At 48.7% G+C, this 24,714-nt stretch overlaps 2 protein-coding genes across 2 annotated transcripts in view; both read right to left on the bottom strand.

Annotated features, from left to right (window-relative positions):
* The window catches only part of LOC102823829 (otopetrin-1-like), a 47,260-nt gene extending 35,571 nt beyond the window's left edge, over positions 1 to 11,689 (bottom strand). Inside the window, exons 1-3 of the mRNA XM_006877284.1 lie at positions 11,634 to 11,689; positions 5,949 to 6,120; positions 5,373 to 5,847 (exon numbers count right to left, since the gene is read on the bottom strand). Of these exons, the coding sequence (XP_006877346.1) occupies positions 5,373 to 5,847; positions 5,949 to 6,120; positions 11,634 to 11,689 (703 nt within the window). The remainder of the gene's footprint in view (positions 1 to 5,372; positions 5,848 to 5,948; positions 6,121 to 11,633) is intronic.
* Positions 11,690 to 16,209: 4,520 nt separating this feature from the next.
* Positions 16,210 to 24,403, bottom strand: TMEM128 (transmembrane protein 128). The gene is made up of 4 exons (XM_006877278.1): positions 24,307 to 24,403; positions 21,626 to 21,767; positions 18,619 to 18,777; positions 16,210 to 16,309 (listed from the first exon to the last, which is right to left on the bottom strand). Exons 1-4 carry the CDS (start codon positions 24,401 to 24,403, stop codon positions 16,210 to 16,212), a joined length of 498 nt encoding a protein of 165 aa, XP_006877340.1.
* Between the last annotated feature and the right edge of the window lie 311 nt (positions 24,404 to 24,714).

A 24,714-nucleotide genomic window follows, 5' to 3' on the forward strand; every position in this document is an offset into this window, starting at 1 on the left:
GGATGGATGGGTGGGTGGGTGGGTGGATTAGTGGATGGATGGATGAATAGTCAAGTAGATGGCACCTCACTTTAAAAAAAAAATCTTTATAATCATCTGAACTCATAAAAACAAATTTAGAAGGGATTATTCACACAAAAGGAGTCCTGGTGTAGCGCTGTGGGTTAATGCGCCTGACTGCAAAGTTATTTGAACTGCAAGGTTGGTGGTTCAAGCTCACCAGCTGCTCCTTGAAAACCCTATACAGGGTCACTATGAGTCAGAATCGACTCAACAGCATTTAGCAACAACAATTCACACAAAAAGAATTTCTACGACAATTAATGTGGACAATGCGTGTACGGTCTGGCATTTCTAGCACATTCAACAAAGGAAATTATTATTCTGATCATCATCATTCCCTTAACATTGTGTTAGTGACACATTTCCCGGTCTGGAAAGGGACAGAAAGAAGCAAGGGAAAAACCCACCAGTACCACTTCAATCTTGTGGAAGAACAGAAACAGGACCCTGGTAATTAATGAGGGAACATAGCGGATTCACTGACAGCATCCTCGTCACTGTGCACACTGGGCAGTTTGAGGTAACCAGGCTACTGGCCCTACTAGTAGATTAAATTGCTCCCTTTATTTAGCAAATTAGCCCTGGTGGTGCAGTGGGTTAAGCATTGGACTGTTAACCACAAGGCTGAAGGTTCAAACCCACAGCTTCTCCAAGGGAGAAAGATGAGGCTTTCTTCTCCTATAAAAAGTAACCTTCAGAGACCCTGCGGAGCAGATCACCTGTGTCCTATAGGGTCACTGTGAGTCAGAATCCACCCAGTGGAAGTGCGTTTGGTTTGTGGGATGGGGGATTACGTAACAAAAGAACCAAACCCAAATTGATTGTCACTGATCCAATTGTGACTCGTAGTGACACCAGGAGTTGCAGAGTAAAGCTGTCCCATAGAAACAGATTGCCTGATCTTTCTTCCATGGTGCCACCGGGTGAGTTTGAATCAGCAACCTTAAGTTAGCTAGCAGTCAAGCACAATTCATTTGTTGCTAGGAACCTTTAGGGAATGAGGAGATGGGTTAATGATCTGCCATTACTACATAATCTAAAAGTAAAGCACTATATTTTGTTTCTAAGAGTCAGTCTTCATTTACTCACATCTCGTAGGTGGAAGAAACCAGTTCCTCATCACCATGTGCCTGATGGCCCACCCCACCACTCCAAAAGCTCCTCTGGAAAACCTCTGCACCAGGCTACAAAGACTGTTTCCAGGGTCAGCGCCTGAGTCACACCTGTCTTCCCAGCTCTGATTCCAGGAAACCTCAGTCCAGGTGTGACCGAAACCTCTTCCCCTTAGCACCCAGTTCCAGCGTTCTTTCGAAACCATTGCGTTCTGCTTCTTTGATGAACTGAAACAGGTGAGTGTGCTTTGCAAATGCCTTTGCTTGTCATTGTCAGGCTGGGGTTCTTAAGTTTCCTGATGAGGACACTGGGACTCAGAAAAATGACAAGATGAATAAGCAAAACTAGTGAAAGACCTGTTTCTCCTCATTAATTACCAGGCTCTTGTTTTTATTTTGTCAAAAGACTGAATTGATCATGGTAGATTCCCCACCCCCTACTCTTTCCCATGACAATTTCAGCAGAAAGAATGAAGTTGTCAAAGACTTCATTTTACTTGGATCCATTACCAACACCCATGGAAGCAGCAGTCAAGAAATCAAACGGCATATTGCATTGGGCATGTCTGCTGCAAAAGACCTCTTTAAAGTGTTCAAGAGCAAAGATGTCAGTTTCAGGACTAAGGTGTGCCTGACCCAAGCCATGGTATTTTCAATTGCTTCATATGCATGTGAAAGCTGGACAACGAATAAAGGAAGATGGTAGAAGAGTCGCTGCATTTGAATTCTGGTGCTGGACAAAGAATGTTGAAAGTACCATGGACTGCCAGTAGAACAAACAAAAGTGTCTTGGAAGAAGTACAGCGAGAAAGTTGCTTAGAAACAACAATGGTGAGGAAGGACCAGACCCTGAGAAGGACATCATACTTGGTAAAGTAGAAGGTCAGTGAAAAAGAAGACCCTCTGTGAGGTGGACTGCAACAGTAGGCTGAAACATGACAATAGTTTTAAGGACCAGACAATGCTTTGGGCTGTTGGACGTGGGGTCGCTATGAGTCGGAACCAACTTAAGGGCACCTAACAACAACCCCTTCTCAAACCCATAAGAAAATTACTAACACAAAGTTGTAGTAATGATGACAATAACAGTGGTGGTGTTTACTGGGTGGGTTCTTAATGTTGAGACATGTCCCTAAGGCCTCCTTGGCCAGCACCATCCCCATCACCCACAGCATCTTGCTTGAGTGGCCTTGTTCTTATGGGAGACATTTATTGAGCATCTAGCCCACCACCAGCAGTCCTGCCTGGGTGGTACAAACCGTTAACATACTCTGCTGCTTACCCAAAAAGCTCAGGTCCACCCAGATGCACCTCAGAAGAAAGGTCTGGCACTCTACCCAAAAAATTAGCCTTTGAAACGCAGTGGAGCAAAGTTCTACTCTGACATGCATGGAGTCGCCATAAGGAGAAATGGACTTGACCATGACTGATTACCAGTGGGTAAACCACCACCATTTCTTGACTATCTACTATTGTCTTTATTCACTCACTCGCTTGCTCTTTTTCTCTCCCTCCCTCTCTCTCTTCCCATTTCTCTCTTTCTCACTCCCCTCCATCCCTCTCCCCATCTCTCATTTATTCCCACTCTACTTGAGTCTTTAATATCCCAAAGCCCAGTGCCGTCAAATACATTCTGACTCACAACCACCTATAGGACAAAGTAGAACTATCCTTTAGGGTTTCTAAGACTCTAAATCTTTATGAGAGCAGATAGCCTTGTCTTTATCCCTTGGGGGATTTGAACTGTGGCTAGCAGCCCAATACTTAAGCCACTGTACCACCAGGTCTCCTTAGAGTGTCTAATAGAAATCTCAAATGGTCACATCCACAAGAGAAATCTTGGCTCTGCATCCCCACCTACACTTCCTTCTTCTCCATCTTGGGAAACGGCACCACTGCCCTCCCAGACTCAGCCCCTATCCCAGGAGTCCTCCGCGACCCCACTCTTTCTCTCATGTCCCCCATCTAACCCATCCAGTGCCTCAGCAAGTCCTGTCTGCTCTGCCACCCACTTCTCAATCCTTCACCCCCAATCATCACCCCCACTTTTACCCCATCCCCTTCCTGCCTTCAATGCACATCCATCCCTCCTCCGGTCAGAACCCTCTAATGGCTTCATACCACCCTCCACAAAGCCCTACCAAAAATAAAAATCTGTTGCTACAAAGTGGATTCTGACTCTGAACAACCCTATACCATAACCGTCCTGAAATTAGCCATGTTCCGAGCTAGAATGTGAGCCACCCTGGAGGTGTTTCCCATTATCTAGACACCGTCCCTGAACCTGAGAAAGCCCAAGTCTCAATCGGATGACAAGGCTTCTATCAGAGCATGGCAGAAACAGACCGCTGCCGTGGTGACCCACCGGACGGAAAAAAAAATCTGGACCAGAACTTTGAAGGGTCTGTGGGAAGCAGAATCAGTGTATGTGGACACCCCTTACCTTCCCACACCCTCCATACCTTCCACCAGACTGACTGTCATGGGATCCTATGAAAAGGCTCTCCTAGGGTTTGGGAAGATAAAAGTAATTTGCAAGGAACTTGACAATGTAAATTCTCTAAGATTTAAATTCAAATCTAACATGTGAATTTGAGGGCAGATGTATGTTGTGTCTGGTTTCCTACAGTTACTTCCTTGCCAACTAGAATCCCCAGTACCTCCTCTGACGTGCTTCAAGTAGTTCTCCCCTGCAAAGGTGGAGGAGGGGAGGGGAGTATGGTGACCATCTTGTAATCAATGTGTTTGAGTATCCAGCAAGTTGTGCCATCTCCTATGGCCCCGGCATGCATGCATGCACGCCTTCATTACTTCATCCATCTCACTGCATCTGTTAGCACCCACCTTACCACAGACCCTGTGGTAGCTTTGCACTAAGAAATGTCACATGGCCCCAGGGTCTCAGTTTCCCCAGGATGATGGAGGGGACAGACATATCAATAAGAACAACAGGGGCTCAATGAAGATTAGAGGGGTGTGGTTGGCACACAATAGGGAGGGGTTTGGGAAAACAGAAGGGCAGGTGGGAGGATGGGAAAGGCATTCCAGAGGAGAGACCAGTATATGCAAAGACGTGGGAGTCGTCAACTATTGTGATGGGAAGAGAAAGCCTTTGATAGAATGGCTGGAGCACAGAATGGGGACAAGGAGGGAACAAACAGAGAGAGGCTACCTGGGGTCGGATATTAGCCATCCTTGAATACCAGGATGTAGCCTATTGCCTTCATCCCTGGACCAATGGTGCTATAGCTGGGATTTAAGCCCAGGAAAGATGTGAACAGGCTTCTGTATCTGTGGTTCTGATGGAAAAGAGCCCTGTTCAGGTCGTGGGTTATGAGTTGGGCTGCTAACCACAAGGTCCCCAGTTCGAATCCAGCAAGTGCTCCAAGGGAGAAAGATGAGGCTTTCTGCTTGTGCAAAGATTTATGCCTTGGAAACCCCATACCGGGTCACTGTGAGTCGGAACTGGCTCGACTGAACACAGCAGGTCTAATGGAGCCACTGGGAACTTGTCAGGAGGGACCTTCAACAAGATGGGATGACCCAGTGGCTACAACAATGGGCTCAAACATAGGAGGGCGCAGGACTGGGAAGTGTTTCTTCCTGTTGTGCATGGGATCACTGAGTCAGAACCAACTGGAGGACACCTAACAACAACACTTCTAACAGAGGCCGTGGGCATATGGTTAAACTCAACTACCAGTCTAAAGATTGGCAGTTCAAACTCACGCTGACGCCCCTTAGAAGACGGACTTGGAGATCTGCTTTGGAAAGGTCCTAGCTTTGAAAACTCTTATGGAGCAGTTCTACTCTGCATGCATGGGGCGGCCATGGGGCAAAATCAACTTACAGCAACTAAAAACAGTTCTAAAGGCGGAATGTAGGGCAGAAAGCAGAGAGAAAGGTAAAGGAAAAGAAGGAAGGAGGGAAGGAGGAAAGAGAGGGAGGGAGAGAGAGCACGGCAGGGAGGAAGGGAGGAAGAGAGGCAGGGAGGGAAGGAGGGAGGCAGGGAGAGAGGGAGGGAGAGAGGGAGGGAGGGAGGGAGGAAGGAAGGAAGGAAGGAAGGAAGGAAGGAAGGAAGGAAGGAAGGAAGGAAGGAAGGAGCGGCAGAAAAGACTACAGTACAAAGTGGCAATAGGCCAGGTTGCAGGGAACGGGCTAGCAGCGTGCGGGCTGGGCGCACTGGCCGGGACTTACCGCGGAGCCAGCGCGCGCCGGCGTGCGTATCCTTGGGGCTGATGAGGCGGCGCTGCGCTGCGCTGCGGCCCATGTACCAGAGCATCCAGAGCAGCTGCAACAGCATGAGCGCGGTGAGAACGCAGAGTAGGGCGAGCTTGCCCACGCCCGCCGCGTGCACGGCCCAAGCCAGCAGCAGCAGCAGCCCGGCCACAAACACGTTCAGCCCATACTGGCTGCTCAGCGCCTCGGCCAGCTTCTGCGGGACGCTGGCGCGCACGGAGCCCCGACGGAGTCCCGGAGACCCTGGTGACTCCATGGGCCCTGACAGGCCCCCCTCCCGGGGACTCTCCAGCGCCCCCCGGTCCTCGGGCATCTTCAGAGCCGGGGTGGCTGTCCTCGCCCGGATGTCGTCGTCCTTTCCCGTCTCCGACGCCTGCACGCCCCCTCGGCCTGCCCCCTCGGTGCCCCGGCTCCTAAGCAACCCCTCCGTGTGCTTGTAGGGGTAGCGCAAGCCAGTCCACTCCGGACCCCACTCGCTGGCCCCCGGACCCTGGCAGCCCTGTCCGCCACCTGCCCTCGGCCCGCCCTCCGCACCTCTGCCCGCAACTGCTTAGCTCTCACGGGGACCGTCCCTCCCTCGCCCCCTTGGACAGCAGAGGGGTCATCCGCCGCCTCCGGGCTCCAGGTGGTGCAACAAGGGACCCCCGGTGAGCGAGAGAGGGGCGCGGGGCGGAGCTCAGGTCCGCAGGGCAGGGTTATCCAGCGTCTGCGGTGGGGTCTGGGGCCCCAGAGCTCCTGTGCCTCTGTCAACCCGCCCACCTGCCTGTCTATCGGTTTGTCTGTCTGTCAGCCTGCCTGTCTGCCTGCCTATCTACTTGTAGTCTGAGATTGGGTGTGGCTGAGAGGAGCTGCGGGAACGGAGGTGGGGCAGGTGGAGTTGGGGGCTGGGAGAGCGCCCGTGTTAGTGTGAACGTCAGCGAAGGCAGAGTGGCCGCATGGGTGCCACCTGTCCCCCACCCGGGACCCTGCCCCCAGAAAACATTCGGTTTAGTACTTTGCGGGTGCCGTCTTGAAATGCCTAGTCATTTGTTTAACAGAGTCCCACGTTTTCATTTTGCACTGAGTCCAGCAAAGTCCTAGCCGGTTCTGACTGGGGAGGGTGGGGGCGCCCTAGGGTCGGATGGAGTCCACGTGGGGATCGTCTTGCAATTCCTTCATTCCTTTCATAAACACACAACACACAGCTCTAAGACAATCGTTTGCAGGCTGTGCTGAGCGCTGGAGCGTCCTTAACGGACGGTGAGCTAGCGTTCAAATGGGACACCCTTCATGGATCAGTATTTCATCTTTTCCAGCTCACTGGGAGATGGGGAGCATCAAAGGTGAGGCTTGGCCCTGAAGGAAGTCAAACCCTGTTGGGAGACGGAGGAGGGGGCGCCCTAAGAGCTAGCTGCCAGCAGGGGGCTCTGTGGAAGCCCCGAGTCCTCCAGGAAGAGTGAGGGATTGTGGAGGCGGGATTTTGTAGCGTAGTGGTTACGAATCCGCCTGCGAACCTTAAGGTACGCGGTTCGAAACTACCAGCTGTTCCACGGGAGAAAGATGAGGCTTTCTACTCCCATAAAGATTTACACCCTCGGAAACCCTGTACAGGGTCGCTATGGGTCGGAACAGACTCGACGGCACTTAACAACAACCTGGGGGTTGAGGGTAGAGAGCCCTGGTGTGGCGCTGTATCCGTCATACTGCAAAGTTGTTTGAACTGCAAGGTCGGTGGTTCGAGCTTACCAGCTGCTCCTTGGAAACCCTATACAGGGTCGCTATGGGTGGGAATCGACTCGATGGCACGTAACAACAACAACACCATACCTGGGAGTTGGGAGTATGGAGTCCTGGTTAATGCGCTGGACTGCAAGGTCAGCTTGAACCACCAAGTTTGGCAGTTCAAGCTCATCAGCCGCTCCTTGGAAACTCTATACAAGGTCGATGAGTCGGAATGGCTTGACGGCACTTAATAACAACATACCTGGGAGTGGAGTCTGGTGTGACGCTATAGGATAAGCCCTGCACTACCAACCGCAAGGTCGGTGGTTCAAACCCTCCAACAGCTAGCTGCTCTGTCACTATGTGTGGGACTCAAGGCACTTAATAACATCCCTGGGATTAGGAGCTGGTGGGTGGGGTGGGGTGGGGTGGGCTAAAGAGAGCAGGCCCTCTCTGTCAGTCTGCAAAGAGTGAGGAAGCAGACATGCTCTGCTTAACTTGGAACCTGTGCTAAACCACACAGTTTCAAGATGTACATATCTGCTGTAGCAGCTTTTGTTATTGTTAGCTGCCCCTGATTCAGCTCCAACTCTTGACTACCTTGTGTATGAGAACAAGTCAAAAAGTCTTGCTAAGAGGGTTCCAGTTCATACAGGCATGAGTTTATTCCAAGCAAAACATGCTTTAAAATGTGTCTAAGAGCAGTGAATGCCTGCAGACAAGTTCTCTCGGTAATGCACTTGCCTTAATCTCCTCAGGGTGCCTTCAAGTAAAAAAAGGATCCAATAAAATTAGTAGCTTCCAAGGGGATCTGCTGGGCCAGTTCGATTCAAGGTTAGCTCAGAAGGTTATGACAGATTCTTTCAAAGGGGTCATCTTGAATGATTTTCTCAAAGGACATAGGATGATCATGGGCTTATTATTAAGTTTTCTGAAAACTGAAAACTGCATTGATGAGAAAAAAAAAACCAGAAAGGTCGTTCCAAGGGATTTTTCCCCCCATCACAACAATGCACCTGCTCATTCTTTAAGAGTAGCAAGGATTGTCCTAGGAGAATTGTATACAGAAACCTTATCTCATCCACTCTACAGCCCTGCTCTTGCCCCTTGAGACTTCTTTTTGTTTCCCAGGCTCAAAGAACATTGAAAAGGAACACAATTGGAGTCCCTTGAGGATGACACAATTTCATTTTAACAGGGTATAAATTGAAGAGTGCAAGATTCTTAATGAAGGGCTAGAGAGTTGTAAATTCTATCTCCAGAAATATATAGTCTTAGATGGAGGAGGTGTTGGTTAGATAGCTTCACATTTTGATAATTTTGTTTAACAAAAGTTTATATGACTTAGTAGCAATATTATTTGACTTGCCCTCATATAACTCAGCCATACTCAGTGGTGGGCAGATACAGGCATCTGGAATGGTGGGCTCTGATCCTCTCATTCGGAACAGATCGATGCCACTTGCATCCCAACGTGAGAACTGATCGCCTGTCTCATCTCAGTATTAGGGACACTAGTCTGTTGGACCCATCGGGTTTTCAGTGGCTACTTTTCATAAGTAGATCACCAGGCCTTTCTTCCTAGTCTGTCAGAGTCTGTGCGCCGAAACCTGTCCACGATGGGCAACTCTGCTGGAATCTGAAATACTGGTGGCATCGCTTCCAGCATCACAGCAACATGCAAACCGACCACAGTACGACAAACTGGCAGATGGGGGTGGGCAAAACCATGGTACAGTTATCAAAACTAAAACTTAGCATGGATGTAATATTAATAACTAGAGACTTTGCATGCAGAGCTTCCTAGTTTTTCCTTCTATGTCATTCTTCTACCCAGGTAGTTTGAGAAGCACTAAGACCTGGGACCTGGGTGGATTCTAGGTGCTGGGGATTGGTGGAGTTTTTTGCTGGGAAATTCTGGAATCCGGAGCACTGTTGGGAGGAAGATTATCCCAACAATGACACAGTCCATTAAGGGCCTAAACAGTGATGCTGACCAAAGAATTGGGGGCAGGAAAAGCAAAAACTAGTCTCAGAACATATATCTAATCCAGTTAGAACAAGCTTCTGTTCTCTACATGATGAGGGGGAAACAAAACAGTTGCTTTCAAGTTGATTCCAACCCATGGCAACTTTGTGTGCAAACAGAACTACATTCCCTAGAATTTTCGACAGTGGGTCTTTCGCAAGTAGATCGCCACGTCTTTCTTCTAGAATGTCTCTGGGTGGGTTCGAACTACCAACCTTTTGGTTAGTAACCAAGCGCTTGATTATTTGTGCCATCCAGGGGCATGATGGGAGAAGCCTGGCATAATCAACCTTCCACCAGGCAACTCTCCCTGAGCAAAGATGTCAGATGGGTAACTCAGTTGGCAGCTGCCAATTACTTATTGCTACATAATGTTGCTGTTGTTAGCTGTCAGTATAGACTCAAAGCGACTTTATGCACAATAGAACGAAACACTGGCCAGCCCTGTGCCAACCTCACATCACCGTTCTATAATAAACTACCCCGAATGTGGTGGCAGCTAACAGTTTGAAGCTAACACCATTTCGGCAGGCTCATGACCCTGTGGGTTAGGATTTGGAGGCGGCACATCAAAGAATTGCTTTTCTCTGCTCCACAGTCTTTAGGGACTTATCTGGAAAGACATGAATGGCTAAGAATGGTATACATGCCTGGGGATGGGTTCATCGGAAGGCTGTCTCTCTCATTCTGGTACCTGGACTAGGAGACATCAGAAGTCCAGCTCAGCTGGGATTGTTGACAAGAGCTGTACACGTGGTCTTTGTGTGTACCGCATCTGAGTATTATGAAAGAGCACCCCAAGATGGGGCAGCTGGAGAACAAGGCCGACGATGCTGCTATTACTAGGATTATCAACTGTAATATGGAGGCTACTTACCAAGACATTTCTCAAGTGAATATGCCACCCATGAAGTGAACCACATATATATATATATTCACACCCAACACATATTCTGTGAATGGACGTGGGCTCTCACCTTAAGGTTTAATCAAGGATGAGTAGCTCTCACAATGTGGCCCCACTTGATCCTTATCTTCGTGAGGTGATCTCTGAAGATCTGGGTACTATTGTCAAGCAGAGTGAAGGAGTTAAGATGGTGCCTGACTGTCAGAGAGGACAGCATCTGGGGTCTTAAAGGCCTGTCCTAAAACAAGCAGCCATCTGTGGGAGACCAGTCTGTACAGAAGAAAGCACATCAACCTACGTGTGATCAAAGGATGTGTAATAAAATGCATGATCAAAGGAGGGGCTGAATTAGGACTTAAATTCTAAGCACTTGGTTTGCAGAAGGCAGTAGGCAAATCTGCTGCATGAGACCTCCTCCGAGTGTTGAAGAGCAAGGATGTCAATTTGAGGACTGAGGTGCGCCTGGCTCAAGCCATGGTATTTTCAATCGTCTCATGTGCATGTGAAAGTTGGACAGTGATTAAGGACGAGCACAGCCCAAGTATTGACGCATTTGAGTTACGGTGTTGGAGAAGAGCATTTCAAATACCATGAACTGCTACAAGAAACAACAAATGTGTGTTAGAAAAAGTATAGCCAGAGTGCTCCTCAGATGCCAGGACAGTGAGACTTTCTCTCTCACACTCTGGACATCTTATCAGAAGGGACCAGTCCTGGAGGAGGGCATCATACTTGCTAAAGTGGAGGGTCAGTGAAAAAGAGGGAGACCCCCCAACAAGAAGGATTGGCACAGTGAAAAGCAGCAGTGGGCTCAAGTGTAATTAATTGTGAGGATGGCACAGGGCCGTTTCACCCTGTTGTGCATAAGGTGTCCTGAGTTGGAAGCAACTCTACAGCTAACAGCAACAAACGGTTTACAGAGGGAGGCCCAACTGCATTTCGAGTCTTGACGTCGTCGGTCTCCACTGAGTTTCTGACCACTAACCAATGTGAGAAAGCTTTCCCTTCCAGCAGGGTGTGTAACAAGCCCAGCCCAGAGAGTCCTGATGATGTAGTGGGTTACATACTAGGCTTCTAACCCCAAGATTGCCAGTTCAAACCAACCAGATGCTTCAAGGGAGAAAGATGAGTGTGCCTACCCCTGCAGAGATTTACAGCATTAGGAAAACCCAGGGAGCAATGAGGGTCACTGTGGGTGGGAATTGCCTCGATGGTAATGAATTTGGTCTGGGATTTAGCCAGTTCAGAAGCCCTGGTGGTGCTGTGGGTCAGGCATTGGGCTGCTAATAAGGCCAGAGGTTCCAACCCACACTGCTCCATGAGAGAAATGAGGCTGTCTGCTCCCGTGAATTTTTAGTATTGGAAACCCTATGCAGGGTCTCGATGACTTACCAGCTTAGGGAGGGGCAGCTTTGTCCTCAGACCTTGTCTGGGGATACCCTTGGTGGAAATTGGGGCACCAGGGCTACACGGTCAAGAGTCAGACCTTGCCCAAGGTGACTGGAGACCCCTAGAACAATCCTTCCTAAGCTTTCTAAGCTGCAGTATAGTGTGTATGTTCCAACCACGGTCTGTTTCTTACCTTCGTAGTCCCACCTGCAGCAATGGTGAAGTGACGATTGCCTCGGTTCCCCACATTCTGTAATCAAGTCATGTGGCTGGAATCTTTACACACCGTGACCTCATGCTGAGTCTCCCTCATCTGTGTCACTTCTCTTGGTTTTCTCTGCCCTTTTTAAGACTTAATCGAGGAGTCACCAGACAGAAGCTCCAGCCCAGAGTGGCTCAGTGAATCCACCCAATGACGCTGCAGAAGAAAAGCCTGGCAGTCTACATTTGGTCATCAGGTTGTTGTTAGGTGACATCCAGTTGCTTCCTATTCATAAGAGACCCTGAGCACAACAGAACAGACACTAGAGGGGCCTGTGTCATCCTCACGTTCGCTATGTTTTGAGCCCATACTTGCTGCCACTGTGTCAACTCATCTCGCTGGGGTGGTGAGACTTCGTCTCTCATACTTGGGACATATTATCAGGAGGGAACAGTCCCTGAAGGAAGACATCATGCTTGTTAAAGTGGAAGGTGGGTGAAAATGAGCAGGAAGCCCGAGATAGAGTCTCACAGTGGCAGGAGCAATGGGCTCAAACTTCACAATGTGGGGTTGAGTGTCTTTTCTGCAAAATTATTATATTCCTTTTCATTGTATTCAGGTGACCTTTTTTTTTTTTCCTTCCTGAAAGTCGGGACTTTATGATCTTACTTTTTACTACTTCCTGGAGAAGGGACTGTATGACCTTTCTTTTACTATGTGCTACTTGCTGAAGTAAGAATGTACACCTTAGAAATTTGAATTAGCCAACCGGGTAAGGGAAAAGATTGCGCAGTTGAAGCCCTGCCAATGGGATGTGACACAGCCTTCAGAATTGTGTCAGGGATTATTAACCCAAGTGGACTGTCCACTCGGTGTGCTCGCTGTCCTGTTCCTGTGCAGCAACACGCACGCACCCTTCTGCAGAAGTAAATTTTGCCTCGCCGTGTAATTGAGTCTCAAGTGTCTTTTTGTACTATTCTTTGCCAACATCATGATTCAAAGGCATGGATTCTTCTTTGGTCTCCCATATTCATTGATCAACTTGCACGTGCATAAGGTGATTGAGAATATTGTGGATTGGGTCAGGTGCACCGAGGTCCTCACACCGACATCTTTGCTCTTCAACACCTTGAAGAGCTCTTCTACAGCGACCTGCCCGGTACAGTAAATCCGTCGATTAGGTTACAACCACTGAAGATCCCAATGGTTGGCTGGGGGCAATCAGAGGCTGTATGGTCTTCTATGACCCAGCCTTTTAAGACACGTGGCATGACTCCGGCCATTCTCCATGAAGATGGATCACAAGGCCCCCAATGTTCTCTGGGTCCAGGAAGCCAGCTGGTGACTCAAATGACAGACTGTAGACACTCTGCCTCGTCTTCTTGCCCCTCGTGGTCCCTGTCTGTGTGGCTCAGGGCTGACTGAAGCAGGTCATCACTGGGGAGCCACTTGCAGGGACTTTGTGTGTCATAATGCGTCTATTTCATGTTTCATGTGAACACATCTCAAAGTCAACCTTAGGAGAAATCTGTGGTGCTTCAGGATAAGCACTGGACTTTTAACCACAAAGTCAGTGGTTCAAGCCTACCCAAAGCTCCTCGGCACTCCTATGCTGTTGTTGTTAAGATGCCATCGAGTTGGTTCCGACTCACAGTGACCCTATACATAACAGAACCAAACACCACCTGGTCCTCCATCATCCTCACAATAGCTTGAGCCCACTGCTGCTGCCACTGTGCCAATCCATCTCCTCGGGGTCTCCCTCATTTTCACTAACCCTCCACTTTACCAAGCACGATGTCCTTCTCCAGGGACTGGTCTCTCCCAATATCTCCCATATGTCCGAACTATGAGAGACAAAGTATCACCATCCTGACTGTACTTTTCCCAACACAGGTTTGTTTGTTCTACAGTCTTCTTCAACACCATAATTCAAATGCATCAATAATACTAGGGTCTTCCTCATTCACTATCCAATTTTCATATGCTTATGATTTTATTGAAAAGACCCTGATTTGCTTCAGGTACACCTTACTCCTCAAACTGGCATCGCTGCCCTTGAACACTTTAAAGGGGTCTTATGCAGCAGATGTGCCTAATGCAATATGCTCTGATTTTTTGACTGCTGCTTCCATGAGTATTGATAGTGGATCCAAGCAAAATGAAGTCTTTTAACTTCATCCTTTTCTTCATTTATCATGTTACTTACTTACTGATCTAGTGGTGAAGATTTCTGTTTTCTTTACATTGAGGAGTAACCCACATTGACGGCTGTGGTCTTTGATCTTCATCAGTAAGAATTTTAAGCCCGCTTTGCTTTCAGCAAGTAAAGTTGTGTTGTCTGCGTATTACAGATTTGCAATGATTCTTCCTCCAATCCTGATGATACATTCTTCATACCAGCTTCTCGAATTATTTGCTCAGCATACAGACTGAATAAATATGGTGAGAGAATACAAACCTTGTGCACAGATCCTACCTTTAAATCATTCAGTGTTCTGTTCAGATAACTGCCTCTTGGTCTATATACAGATTCTACATGAGCATCATTAAGTGTTCTGGAATACTCACTCAGTCTCTGCAGTGTTGCCATTCTCTGTAGCTTGTCATGATCCACACAGTAGAAAGACTTTGCGTTGTCAATAAAGCACAGGTAAACATCTGACTGATAAATCAGCTACCAGAAAGTCAATTCTGATTCATTTTGTCTGTGTAACAAATCCCACAGGACACCCATAAAAAATATTTTATTTAAAGGTTAAGAAAAAATTATACATACCAAAGAAATGATAAAAAGTTCATAAATTAGACCAATGTCAAAGCTCTCCTTTCCACCTCCCCAACCCCCCATAATTTACATCATGAGAAAATTGAAAGTGAGGTCGCACACAGGCAAACCAAGAACATTTTCAACAGTCTGACAGCGAGGCCCACAGCAGGTCCCTCATGTGTGTTAGAGGCCCACGGCAGAATCACCCTTTCTACCCATCATCTACCTCACGGTGGGCCAGCTCCCGGCCTTTCCTCCTGGGGAAGGGTGAGCCATTCCTTGGCATTTGGGGGGTTGTGCTGTGCACCTGCTGGGAAACGGAGCCAGATTTGGACAGCAGAGATTCCAGAAATTAATGTCTCGAAGGTGTTACACCTAGATGTGTGACGCATTCAACTGGCTTTAAGACCATGCAAACGTGCAAACAAAACAGCATTTATTCTGGTTCTTTGCCAGAGACCTATGAAGTCCCGATTTTTCCAAGGAACTTAGCCGCAGTGTGACTGCAAACACAGCCACCAGTATCGCTGCTCTGTTATCTGTTTGTGGTCCTGTCAGCCAGCTGGGCCTTCAAGCAGTCACTGGACATGTGCATTCTCTGAGATCTGAAAGAAAAATCCTATTTACGTCCCCAGAAAGAGCTTCCATCTCAAGCTACTGAATGTCACATGAACTAGCAGAGTTCAAGTTCAATGCCTACAACACTATGTGGCGCTCTACGGCCAATTACAAATTCATATCAGCAAACAGCCCAAAGCTCAGTAACAAAGGTGTGCGAGCAGGATGCGGGTCAGGTCAGGGAGCAGCGCTCTGAGGTGTGTGGGAAGGACTTAGGGGTCCCGTGTTCCGTGGCGACCCGTGAACAGGACACTACACCATGCAGAGTGCCAGCGCCCCCACATGGCACAGACGCGGGACGATACACAGGCCAGCTGCGCGGTTCAGGGAGGGCGTAGTTTCTCTGCGGGGCTCTGGTGGTGGCGGTGGGAGGAGCCTCCCAGACAGTTACTCGGTGGACTCCCTTCTACTTCTGCTGCCTCAGCCTTTCTATCTCAGACTCGCAGGTTTTGTTCACGTTCCAACATCAGTGACATGTAGCAGGGTGAGTACCACGACGTGAACTTAAAAACGGGGCTGTCTGAGCCAGGACTAACAGACCACATGGTGCAAGGCCGAGGGTCCAGGGAAATGGGGGTCTGTGCAGAGGCAGAAATTCCACCAACACCAGGGCAGGAAAGGAACCCCTCACAGGTGGTCAGGGGGCAGTCAGGACAGGGAGAGAGCAGCAGAACTGCCCTTTCTCTGTAGTCCTTCAGAACCATCATCAACCGCCATCTGCCAATCACATGGTGACAGCTGAATTAAATACAAAACCTTCTAATGTGTGCACTCCTCCTGTGGAGAGGGCAAACACTGTCTTCCTGAGGACGTGGAAGTACAGGGTGCCTTCCCTAAAAAGGTGGTGTTGTTAAGTGCCATCGAGTCAGTTCTGACTCAGCAACCCTGTATAGAGTTTCCAAGGAGGGGCTGGTGAGCTTGAACCGCCAACCATGCGTTTCAAATGACCTTGCAGTCCAGCGCCTTAACCCACAGCACCACACCAGGACCCTAAAAAGTAGTCACTTCAAATTAAGTTGTGAAAACGGAATGGGGTCTCAGTCCCTTTATCCCTGAGTTCAAGGAACCCAGGGCTCCGGTGGAAACATGACTAACAGTACCCCTGGGGCCAGGGAGAGGCAGGCTGACCAGACAGTGTCCTGGGAGACGATGCCCTTCTGGGAGGCTTACCTTCAGAGCTCATCCGAGGAGGGAGATGAACATGATCACCCCCATAAACTGGGTAAACAACAACAGGGGGGTGAAAAATGACCACACATGCCATAAAGCAAGGTTGAAGCTGGGAGGAAAAGGACAAAACAAGAAAGGTTGACAACTGTAACCCTACTATTCACCAGCGCATTTTATTCTAGAACCAGTATTTTAAGAATTCACTTTGGACTCCGTTTGGGAAAATTCGCCCACCTGGCAACTCTCTAGATAGCGTGTTGTTTCCGTATGTGATGTGGCCACTGTTGGGAGCTCGGTATACAAGCATGTCCAACTTCCAGATAACCCCTTGCTCTTGTTAAGTGCCATCAAGTCGGTTCTGACTCACAGCAACCCTGAATAGGATTTCCCAGGAGCAGCTGGCAAATTTGGAGCAGCTGGCAAATTTGAACCACCGATCTTATGGTCCAGTGCATTCTCCCACAGTGCTGCCACACTAGACAACTCCTATAGCCCTTTAATGTAAGGTACATTTGTCCTCACTCTGCAATGAATGAACCAACCCCCACTGACAACAACTTCCTCATGACAGTCACCTTCCAGGTTCCCATGTTAAATCACTGCAAAAGCTTCCAGACTTTTTCTTGTACAATAGCAGACTCTCTGGGGTGGCAGCGGAAATTCTCAGCAGGATGTTGAGCTGGAATAAACTAGTTCAAGGCTTTGCTTGGACATTCCCCTGTATACATGATCCCCCAATTACTGTATGCGATCTGTTGGGGAAATTTGGGTTGTTTCCAATGTAGTTACCATTTCAATGACACTGTTTAAGAAATTTCTGTACGTCTCTTGTAGCAGGTGCACACACTTCTATAGATGCAGAGAGTGGGGGGAAGGGGCTTCAAAAAGTTCAAGGAAACACTGCATGATCTTAAGAAACAACAGAGGAAATGGCAGCAAATACTGTTAACCGATTATGCGTGGAAGGGATTGTAATCACTGCAATGACACAAAATACGACCGGCTGAGTGCAAAAACAACATTCTCCCCTGTAAATGATCATTCAGTTCCCAAAAAAAGCTTTAAAACCAAACAAACTGCATTATCTTTTCATTCCATTTCCACAAACTTTTGAAGCCCTCTCATCCACTTGTTTTCTTTCATGAATAATGCCACAAAAACAATTTCCTTTTTCCTACAGGAACTCAGGTAAAAAGGGTGGGGAAAGCTTTATTTTTCTGTTTATACAAGCAGTATTTGCTCACTGAAGAGAAAAAAATCTGTAAATTTCAGAAATACACAAAGGAAATAAATTCCATGGTCCTTCCAGCCACAGAGAAACCTAGCCACCTGAGGGGCTTGAAAAACTTCACAGACAAACGGAATGACAAGATAATGAAATTTTTCTGGGAACTTTTTGAAGCCCTCCCGTATACTTTCTTGTTGTTGAGTGCAGCTGAGTCAGCTATGACCCGTAGCGACACTATATATATAGGGTTTCTGAGGAGCGGCTGGTGAACTTGAACCACCAACCCTGTGATTCAAACTGACTTTGCAACCAGCACATTAACCCACAGTGCCACACACAGCAGGATGTCCATATACTTAGATGGGAAAATTATCAAGATAAACAAGCGCCAGGAAGGTGGGGGCAGCGAGTGAGAGGGGTTCCTGTGGTGCTGTCAGGGGTCTTCCTGGACTTGGTAGGGTTTACACCCATTCTCACTGTGTGAGAATCCACTCAGCTGTCGGAGTCATTCAGTCTACTCAGCAGTACACATTACACCATGTCATTACGAAAAAGATTTAAAAAACAAATGCGGACTATACCTAGACTGTTGCCATTTGGACACATGAAAAACTGAACAGTGAGAGGGACTTCCGAGAGGTTCATGGACTAGGGCAGCAGGGATGGCAGGGAGACCACCTTTCTGCTACACCTTTGTACTTGCTTGCATCTCAGTGTTTGCATTTTAAGAGATACAGGTGTTGTAGCGTAACTCGGAAACCCTGTATAGCGTAGTTCGCTGAGTTGGAATCGAGTCGACAGCCATTAACAACAACAACAAAGATAAGCAATGAACTGCTAGCCACAATGCCGGCAGTTCAAACCTACCAGCCACTCCTCGGAAACCCTATACAGGGTGGCTATGAGTCAAAACCAACTCAGTGGCATGTAACAATAACATGTGCTGTTGTTGTTGTTAAGTGCCGGAGAGGTGGTTCCGACTCACAACAACCTTGTTCAGGGTTTCCGAGCAGCAGCTGATGGGTTTGAACCACCAACCTTGCGGTTCAAATAAACCTTGCAATCGAGTGCTTATACTACAACACCACACCAGTACTCCAACCTGTGTGTGTGTGTGTGTGTGCGCACGCGCGCGCGATTGTATCGTCTTTTTCGCTTTGATTCCTCCCCATCCTTTAAAATCAGCTCACCAGATTCCTGCAGTAATGAAAGTAGCGGTGGTGATGGGAATCAGTGAGGGGAACCTGGCGTCATAATCCTCGACTCCGCAGTACCACTCCAGGAAGACGATACAGTAAAGTGCAATCGAGATGCTGACAAGCAGCAAGGCACCACCAACAAGAAACCAACTGGGGAGACAAAAAGCACATCGTGATCAGCAGCGTATCACACAACAGCAGGTAGGTACATTCAACGGTTTCGCCGATAACCTACAGATCACATCGGTTTCTCAGAGGAACGTCAGCAGGGCAGGTGGGAGGGAGGCCCAGAGCACCGTGGTCCCAGAAGCCTCCATCTAGTGGGAGGGGGATGAGATAAGGCCTGAGACACAAGACAGGATGAAACCGGGAGTCTTTCAGCCCAAGCAGTCACGTGTCTTCATGTACCCATCAACCAAGGATGAACCCTGGTTCTTTACATAAAGACGCCGGCTTTCTGATGAAGATGTTGTATGCAAGCCCTGGAAATGGCTCTCCCCAGGTGCCATTAACTCTCCCAAGGTTAGCAGTGGGCCTGGAACACTGAAAAGTCCATGTGGAAGAGTCCATTCCAATTCTGGCTCATAAGAAAGTTCCAGCTGAAACCCTCCCGTTGTTCAGGACAGCTCCCCAGGATGCCTTTTCCTGCCTTTCAATTCGGCTGAGACCTCCTCCTCCAGCCTCTGCTGGCCAGGACGGGCCCGTACCCTCCTGACCATGACCTCGGGCTCCTCTGTGGGGAGAAGGGAAGTGGACCACCACCAGGGAGGGGCACGAACTCACTTCTTTTATTCAAAACAGCTTCACCTGTGTGTTGTTTGTTGCTTACGTCACTTTCTGGCTGTCTGATGATTTCCTGCCCGTCATGGACATGGACATGGACCCACCCTGGGCCCTGCTGGCACTGTTTGTCGTGGACCACCTCATGGGCTCTCTCAGGTCTCACAGCACGGACCTGCAAAGTCGACCAGGGCATGCAGTGCATGCAGGCTGGTGCCTTGCAGCCTTCTTGGTACACAGGTAAGCAGTTCCACTACCAGGCCTTTGGGACAGCCTAGCTTCGTGGGAGGCTGTGTCATGTAGGAGAGAAGCTGGACCATTTTGACTACATTTTGAGATGACTTCTTAAAGAAGTGGCGATATGCCCGATTCCTTTGAAGACGATTACGACCGTGCCATCCTGGGATTTCAGACGACGATAAGCGATGGACAGCACGGTTCCTTCTGGTTCACACAGGCTCCCTGTGAGTCGGAAATGACTCGACAGCGCCTAACAACAACTTAGGGCGGTGGCTAGGAACGCGGCCTCTGAAATCTGTCTGGGTCGGTATGTCTGGGCAGATGACTTCACCCTGCTGGCTCCTGAGAGTCCCAAGACCTAACAGCACACAGGGCTGTGAGGACTACGGTGAGGAGCGAATGAGCCGCACAGCTACGTGTTCAGCAGTGATCACCACTATTCCAAGGCTGTTCAGAGATGGCCCTTCGGTTAGAGCACTCAGCCCCCTGGCGGTGACACCCAAAGGTCAGAAAAGCATCTTCTCCCTTCTTATGGGTAAAGTGCAGGCAGCCAGACTCTACAAGTACACAGCCAGCGATACTTCCTGGGGCAGGGAAGGGCCCATTAGGAATCTAAAAGGCTCCTGGGACAGAAGAGGGAGAGAGATGCTGAGGACGGCTGTGCTGGTGCGTTGCTGATCTCCTGGCTTCGTCAGAATCCTCCCTTGGATTCATTTCAATTCCAACCTTCACATGAAACCCTCACTTGGCTCCTCTGTGCAGATGTGGTAAAGAATATAAGGAAATGAGAAACAAACAGAAAACTGTTTTGTTCTGAAATTTGGCTGTGGACCAGCACCATTTAATAAGGCAGTTACCTTGCCTCTTGAACAAATAAACCAAAAAACTGACGCTATGAACACCACCACCACCACGGCATCAGGACTGGAGGGAGGCTCGCTAACAACCTACAATATGCAGGTGATGCAACCTTGCTTGCTGAAAGCGAAGAGGACTTGAAGCACTTACTGATGATCAAAGATCAAAGACTACAGTTTTCACACTAAATTACACCTCAACAACTTTTTTTTAAAAAAGCAAGCATCATCACTACTGGACTGAAACTGTTAAAAGTTGTGACTAACTTCATTCTACTTGGATCAACAACCAGCATCCATGGGAGTCTGTGGCCATGAAGAAGTCAAACAACACATTGCTTTGGGGAAATCTGCTGCAGAGGACCTCGCTGTGGTGGTGCTCAGAGCCAAACTGTCCACGTGAGGACTAAGGGGTGCCTGACCCAGGCCGCGGCATTCCCAATCGCCTCAGAGGCATGTGAAAGCCAGACAGTGAATAAGGAAGACTAGAGACGTCATTTGAGTTCACGGCGTTGGCGAAGACCCTTAAATACACATGGAGTAGGCAAAGAATGAACAAATAACAAATCAGTTTTATAAAAACCCAGCCAGGATGCTCCTTAGACGTGCACGTGACGGGACTCGGCCTCACTCGTGCTAGACAAGGACATCACCAGGAAAGGTCATTGGGTAAAGTCAGTGACAAGGAGGGAAGCCTTCAGGGAGATAGACTGACATAGGGGCCTCAGCAGCGGGCTCGGATCTGCCCACGACTACCATGACGCAGGAGCGGGTAAAATGTGCTGTACTGCTGTTCATACAGCGCCATGTGAGGCGTAGTGATGCTGAAGACACACTCAGGTCCCAGACTCACCCAGCACGTTCTCCTTGTACGACACCCACAGTCTCCAGAAAGGTCTGCAGTCAATCTTCATCCCTCTGCTTTTCCCAGATGGAATAGGACCTCCCAAATTACTGTCCCCACCCCAAACACTCCGATGATGGTCCCCAGCCTCCCCCAGTTCTCACTGAACCTGGCAGGGAGGAGGGGCTTACTCCGGGTTTGAAGGATTCGACTGACCAGACACATGACCAACAAGACAAGGCTGCTAAACTGCTGAAGCTGCCATGTTCTCTCTCACCTACTAGTGTGAAGGTTTTCTTTGACGGTTTTAAAGAAGTCAACATAATAGGTCACAGCGATGGACGCCAAAATCCAGAAGCCAGAGTGGATATTAAGTCTTGGAAGAGGTTTCTCCTTTTTCTCAACAGCTGTACAGGTTTCTGGAAATGAGGGAGATTTCAGTGTATCAGTGTAATTTCAGGAGGAAAAAGTACACCTGAATTAAACCAAATAGCATCATTTCCTAGAGCTTTCTAGAAACTGGGTTCTCGGCCATCCTATCATTGATTTCTTCTGCAAAACCATCAAGAGAGATTTCTATTTGCAGAAATGACGAATCAACAGGAGCCGCTACAGCACACAGCCACCAAGTTGCCAGTTCAAACCCACCCCACCCACTGCCACGGAGTGAATTCTAAGTCAAAGCAACTCTGCAGGACAGAGCAGGACGGACCCCTACGGCTTCCAAACGGCACAGCTTTACAGAATTGGACGGGCCCATCGTTCTCCTGCAGAGCTGCTGATGGGTTGGAACTGCTGACCCACCGCTTAACCCACTGTGCCACCAGGGCTCCTTCAAACCCAGTAGCTACGGTCAATAATTGCATCATTTCCTTTAGCTATTTAAGGAAACTTACATATTCAGAATTCGTCTGAAGGAATGACGTTACCTAGTAGTGTACAGATTTGAATATTATGTTTCAACTGCCATCGAGTCATTTCTGACTCCCTGTGACCTTATATGACAGAGAACTCCCCCACAGGGTTCCCAAGACTGTCATCTTTATGGTGACCGAACCCCAGTCTTTTGTCTCACCAAGAGGCTGGCAGGTTTTGGTTAACAGCCAAACACTTGACCATTTTGTCACCAAGGTTCCTGAAGAAGGTCACTGTTGTTGTTAGGTGCCCTCAAGCTGATTTGGACTATCAGAGACTCAATGTACAATAGAACAAAGCCCTGCCCAGCCCCAAACCCACCTCACAATCACTGCTAGGCCTGAGCCCATTGCTGCAGCCACTCTGTCCATCCAGCTCCTGTTTTTCCCGCTGACCTTCCACTTTACTAAACATGGTCTCCTTTTCGAGGGACTCGTCCCTCCCAACACGTGTAACATAGAAGAGATGAAGTCTCGCCATTCTCACTTCTAGGAGTTTTCTGGCTGTACTTCTTCCAATTAAGAAAAATGCAAAAGGCAAACTTACTAGAGCACAAAATGGACTTGCAATCTAGCAATAACACGTCTTATAACTAAGTGTTTTCATTATTTTAAACAAGCACAAAAGGAGAGCGGGCACAAAGGCTGCTGAACCAGGCACATGAGTTCGATTCCTGGCACAGCCCTGACGTGGCAAGTCTCTATTGCCATTTGGCGCCAGACCTGAAAGGATTGGCCAGATAGTGACATTTAACACGCTCCCCGGCTGCTGCTCACATGCTCACTCTCTCTCCATTCACATACAACCAGGGCCCTAGATCGGAGGTTCTTGGCCCTTTGCTGCATGTCAGAACCACATGGGGACTTTTCAATAATTTATAACCACCATGCCTGGACATGGTGTTTTTTGTTTTGAAAGTCATGCATTCACATGGTTTTCCACATACAGGACAAGTGTCTAAACTGAAATCTCCCTCTCCCATCCTGAATCATACTTCCTCTGACCAGAAGCTACCACCAACGCCAACTTCTATTACGTTCTTCCAGCGCTATTCTAAGCATCTAGAAGAGAACATAGGACTCCTGGTGTGGCACTATAAACAATGGGCTACAAAACACAAGGTGGACAGTTCAAACCCCCCAGCTGCTCTTTGGAAACCCTATACAGTGTCACTACGAGTCGGAACGGAATGGAAGTCACTTAACAAGAAGGGTTCATACATCACAGGTTACCTGTTGTACTCAAACGTCAGCACAACATACTTGCTCTATACCTCCCGCTGATAATCTTCCACATGGGGCAAAATAGGAAGCCTGGTGTCCCACGGCGGGATCTATCCAAATGCATTTAACCAGCTGACTGTGGACAAGCAATTTGAGCTTTCTAGTCGTTTGCTACTACAAGCAATGAGTAACATCAGTCTTTGCGTATTTCTACAAGGATGCCCCTTTGGTAAAGTTTCGAAGGCTTAGTGGGTATATTTCATTTTAATGGATACTACGGAATCCTGCTGTGGCGCTGTGGGCTAATGAGCCAGACTGCAAAGTCGTCTGAACTGCAAGGTCGGTGGTTCAAGCTCACCAGCTGCTCCTTGGAAATCCTACACAGGGTTGCTATGGGTCGGAACCGACTCGACCGCACTTAACAACAACTAACAACAATCAAATCGTCATCCGTGTTGGAAGAAGAAGTGCAGCCAGAAAGCAACTTGATAATAGTATTATGTACTTTGGACATGTTGTCAGGAAGGGCCAGTCCCAGGAGGACAGTAGGCTTGGTGAAGTGGAGGGTCAGAGAAGCACCAACAATGGATCCAACATAACTGTGAGGATGCGGCAGGACCAGGAACCGACTCCACGGCACATTAACAACCAAACAGGCGGCATAACGATTTTCAATCCGTTCTCCAGGGATTTCGGGAGCTACACTGAATACCCGGCTTAAATCCCCCCAGCCTCGGAAACCCGAACCCGGAAGTTCGGGACTGGGCCGGGCGGCGGGAGGCCCTAGGAACTCCGGAGCGCACCCGGAACAGCGCCTCACCCGGCCTGCCGTCGTCTTCGCTGTTCAGCTGGGCCTCTGCATCCTGCGCAAACAAGTACCGCCGCCGCAGCTGCTCCCGAGCCCGCAGAGCATCCATCTTGGCACCGCCCCGGAAGGTGGCGGAAGTGACGTCACGAGTTACTTCCGGCGCCGGCTCCCGGACGCTTCCGGGAGCGGAGGCTTAGAGGTGGAGGCTTCGCGTTTGTATCCGAGTGAGAAGGCGGGGTGGAATTGGTATTCCAATCTGCAAACGCAACTAGCATTTCAAAACAACCCAGGAGCTGCGCGTGTACTGCGAGCTACGGAAGTCCAGAAGAACGAAAAGGACGGATGCCGCTTTGATATCCTCCAGCTAGGCCTCTGCCCCGGCTTCCTGCCCGCCTACTCGGCCGCAGCTAGACCGGAAGC

This window comes from Chrysochloris asiatica, unplaced genomic scaffold (genome assembly GCF_000296735.1).
Source record: "Chrysochloris asiatica unplaced genomic scaffold, ChrAsi1.0 scaffold00454, whole genome shotgun sequence".
NCBI lineage: Eukaryota > Metazoa > Chordata > Mammalia > Afrosoricida > Chrysochloridae > Chrysochloris > Chrysochloris asiatica.

Bases quoted from the DNA above. Each gene is read 5' to 3' on its own strand.
- TMEM128 (XM_006877278.1), bottom strand. From the start codon at position 24,403: ATGGATGCTCTGCGGGCTCGGGAGCAGCTGCGGCGGCGGTACTTGTTT. The intron at 21,768-24,306 runs GTGAGGCGCTGT...CCTCATTTCCAG, and splicing joins CGAAGACGACGGCAGGCCGG to AAACCTGTACAGCTGTTGAG. The intron at 16,310-18,618 runs GTGAGCTGATTT...TTTTCCTCCCAG, and splicing joins TTCATTACTGCAGGAATCTG to CTTCAACCTTGCTTTATGGC.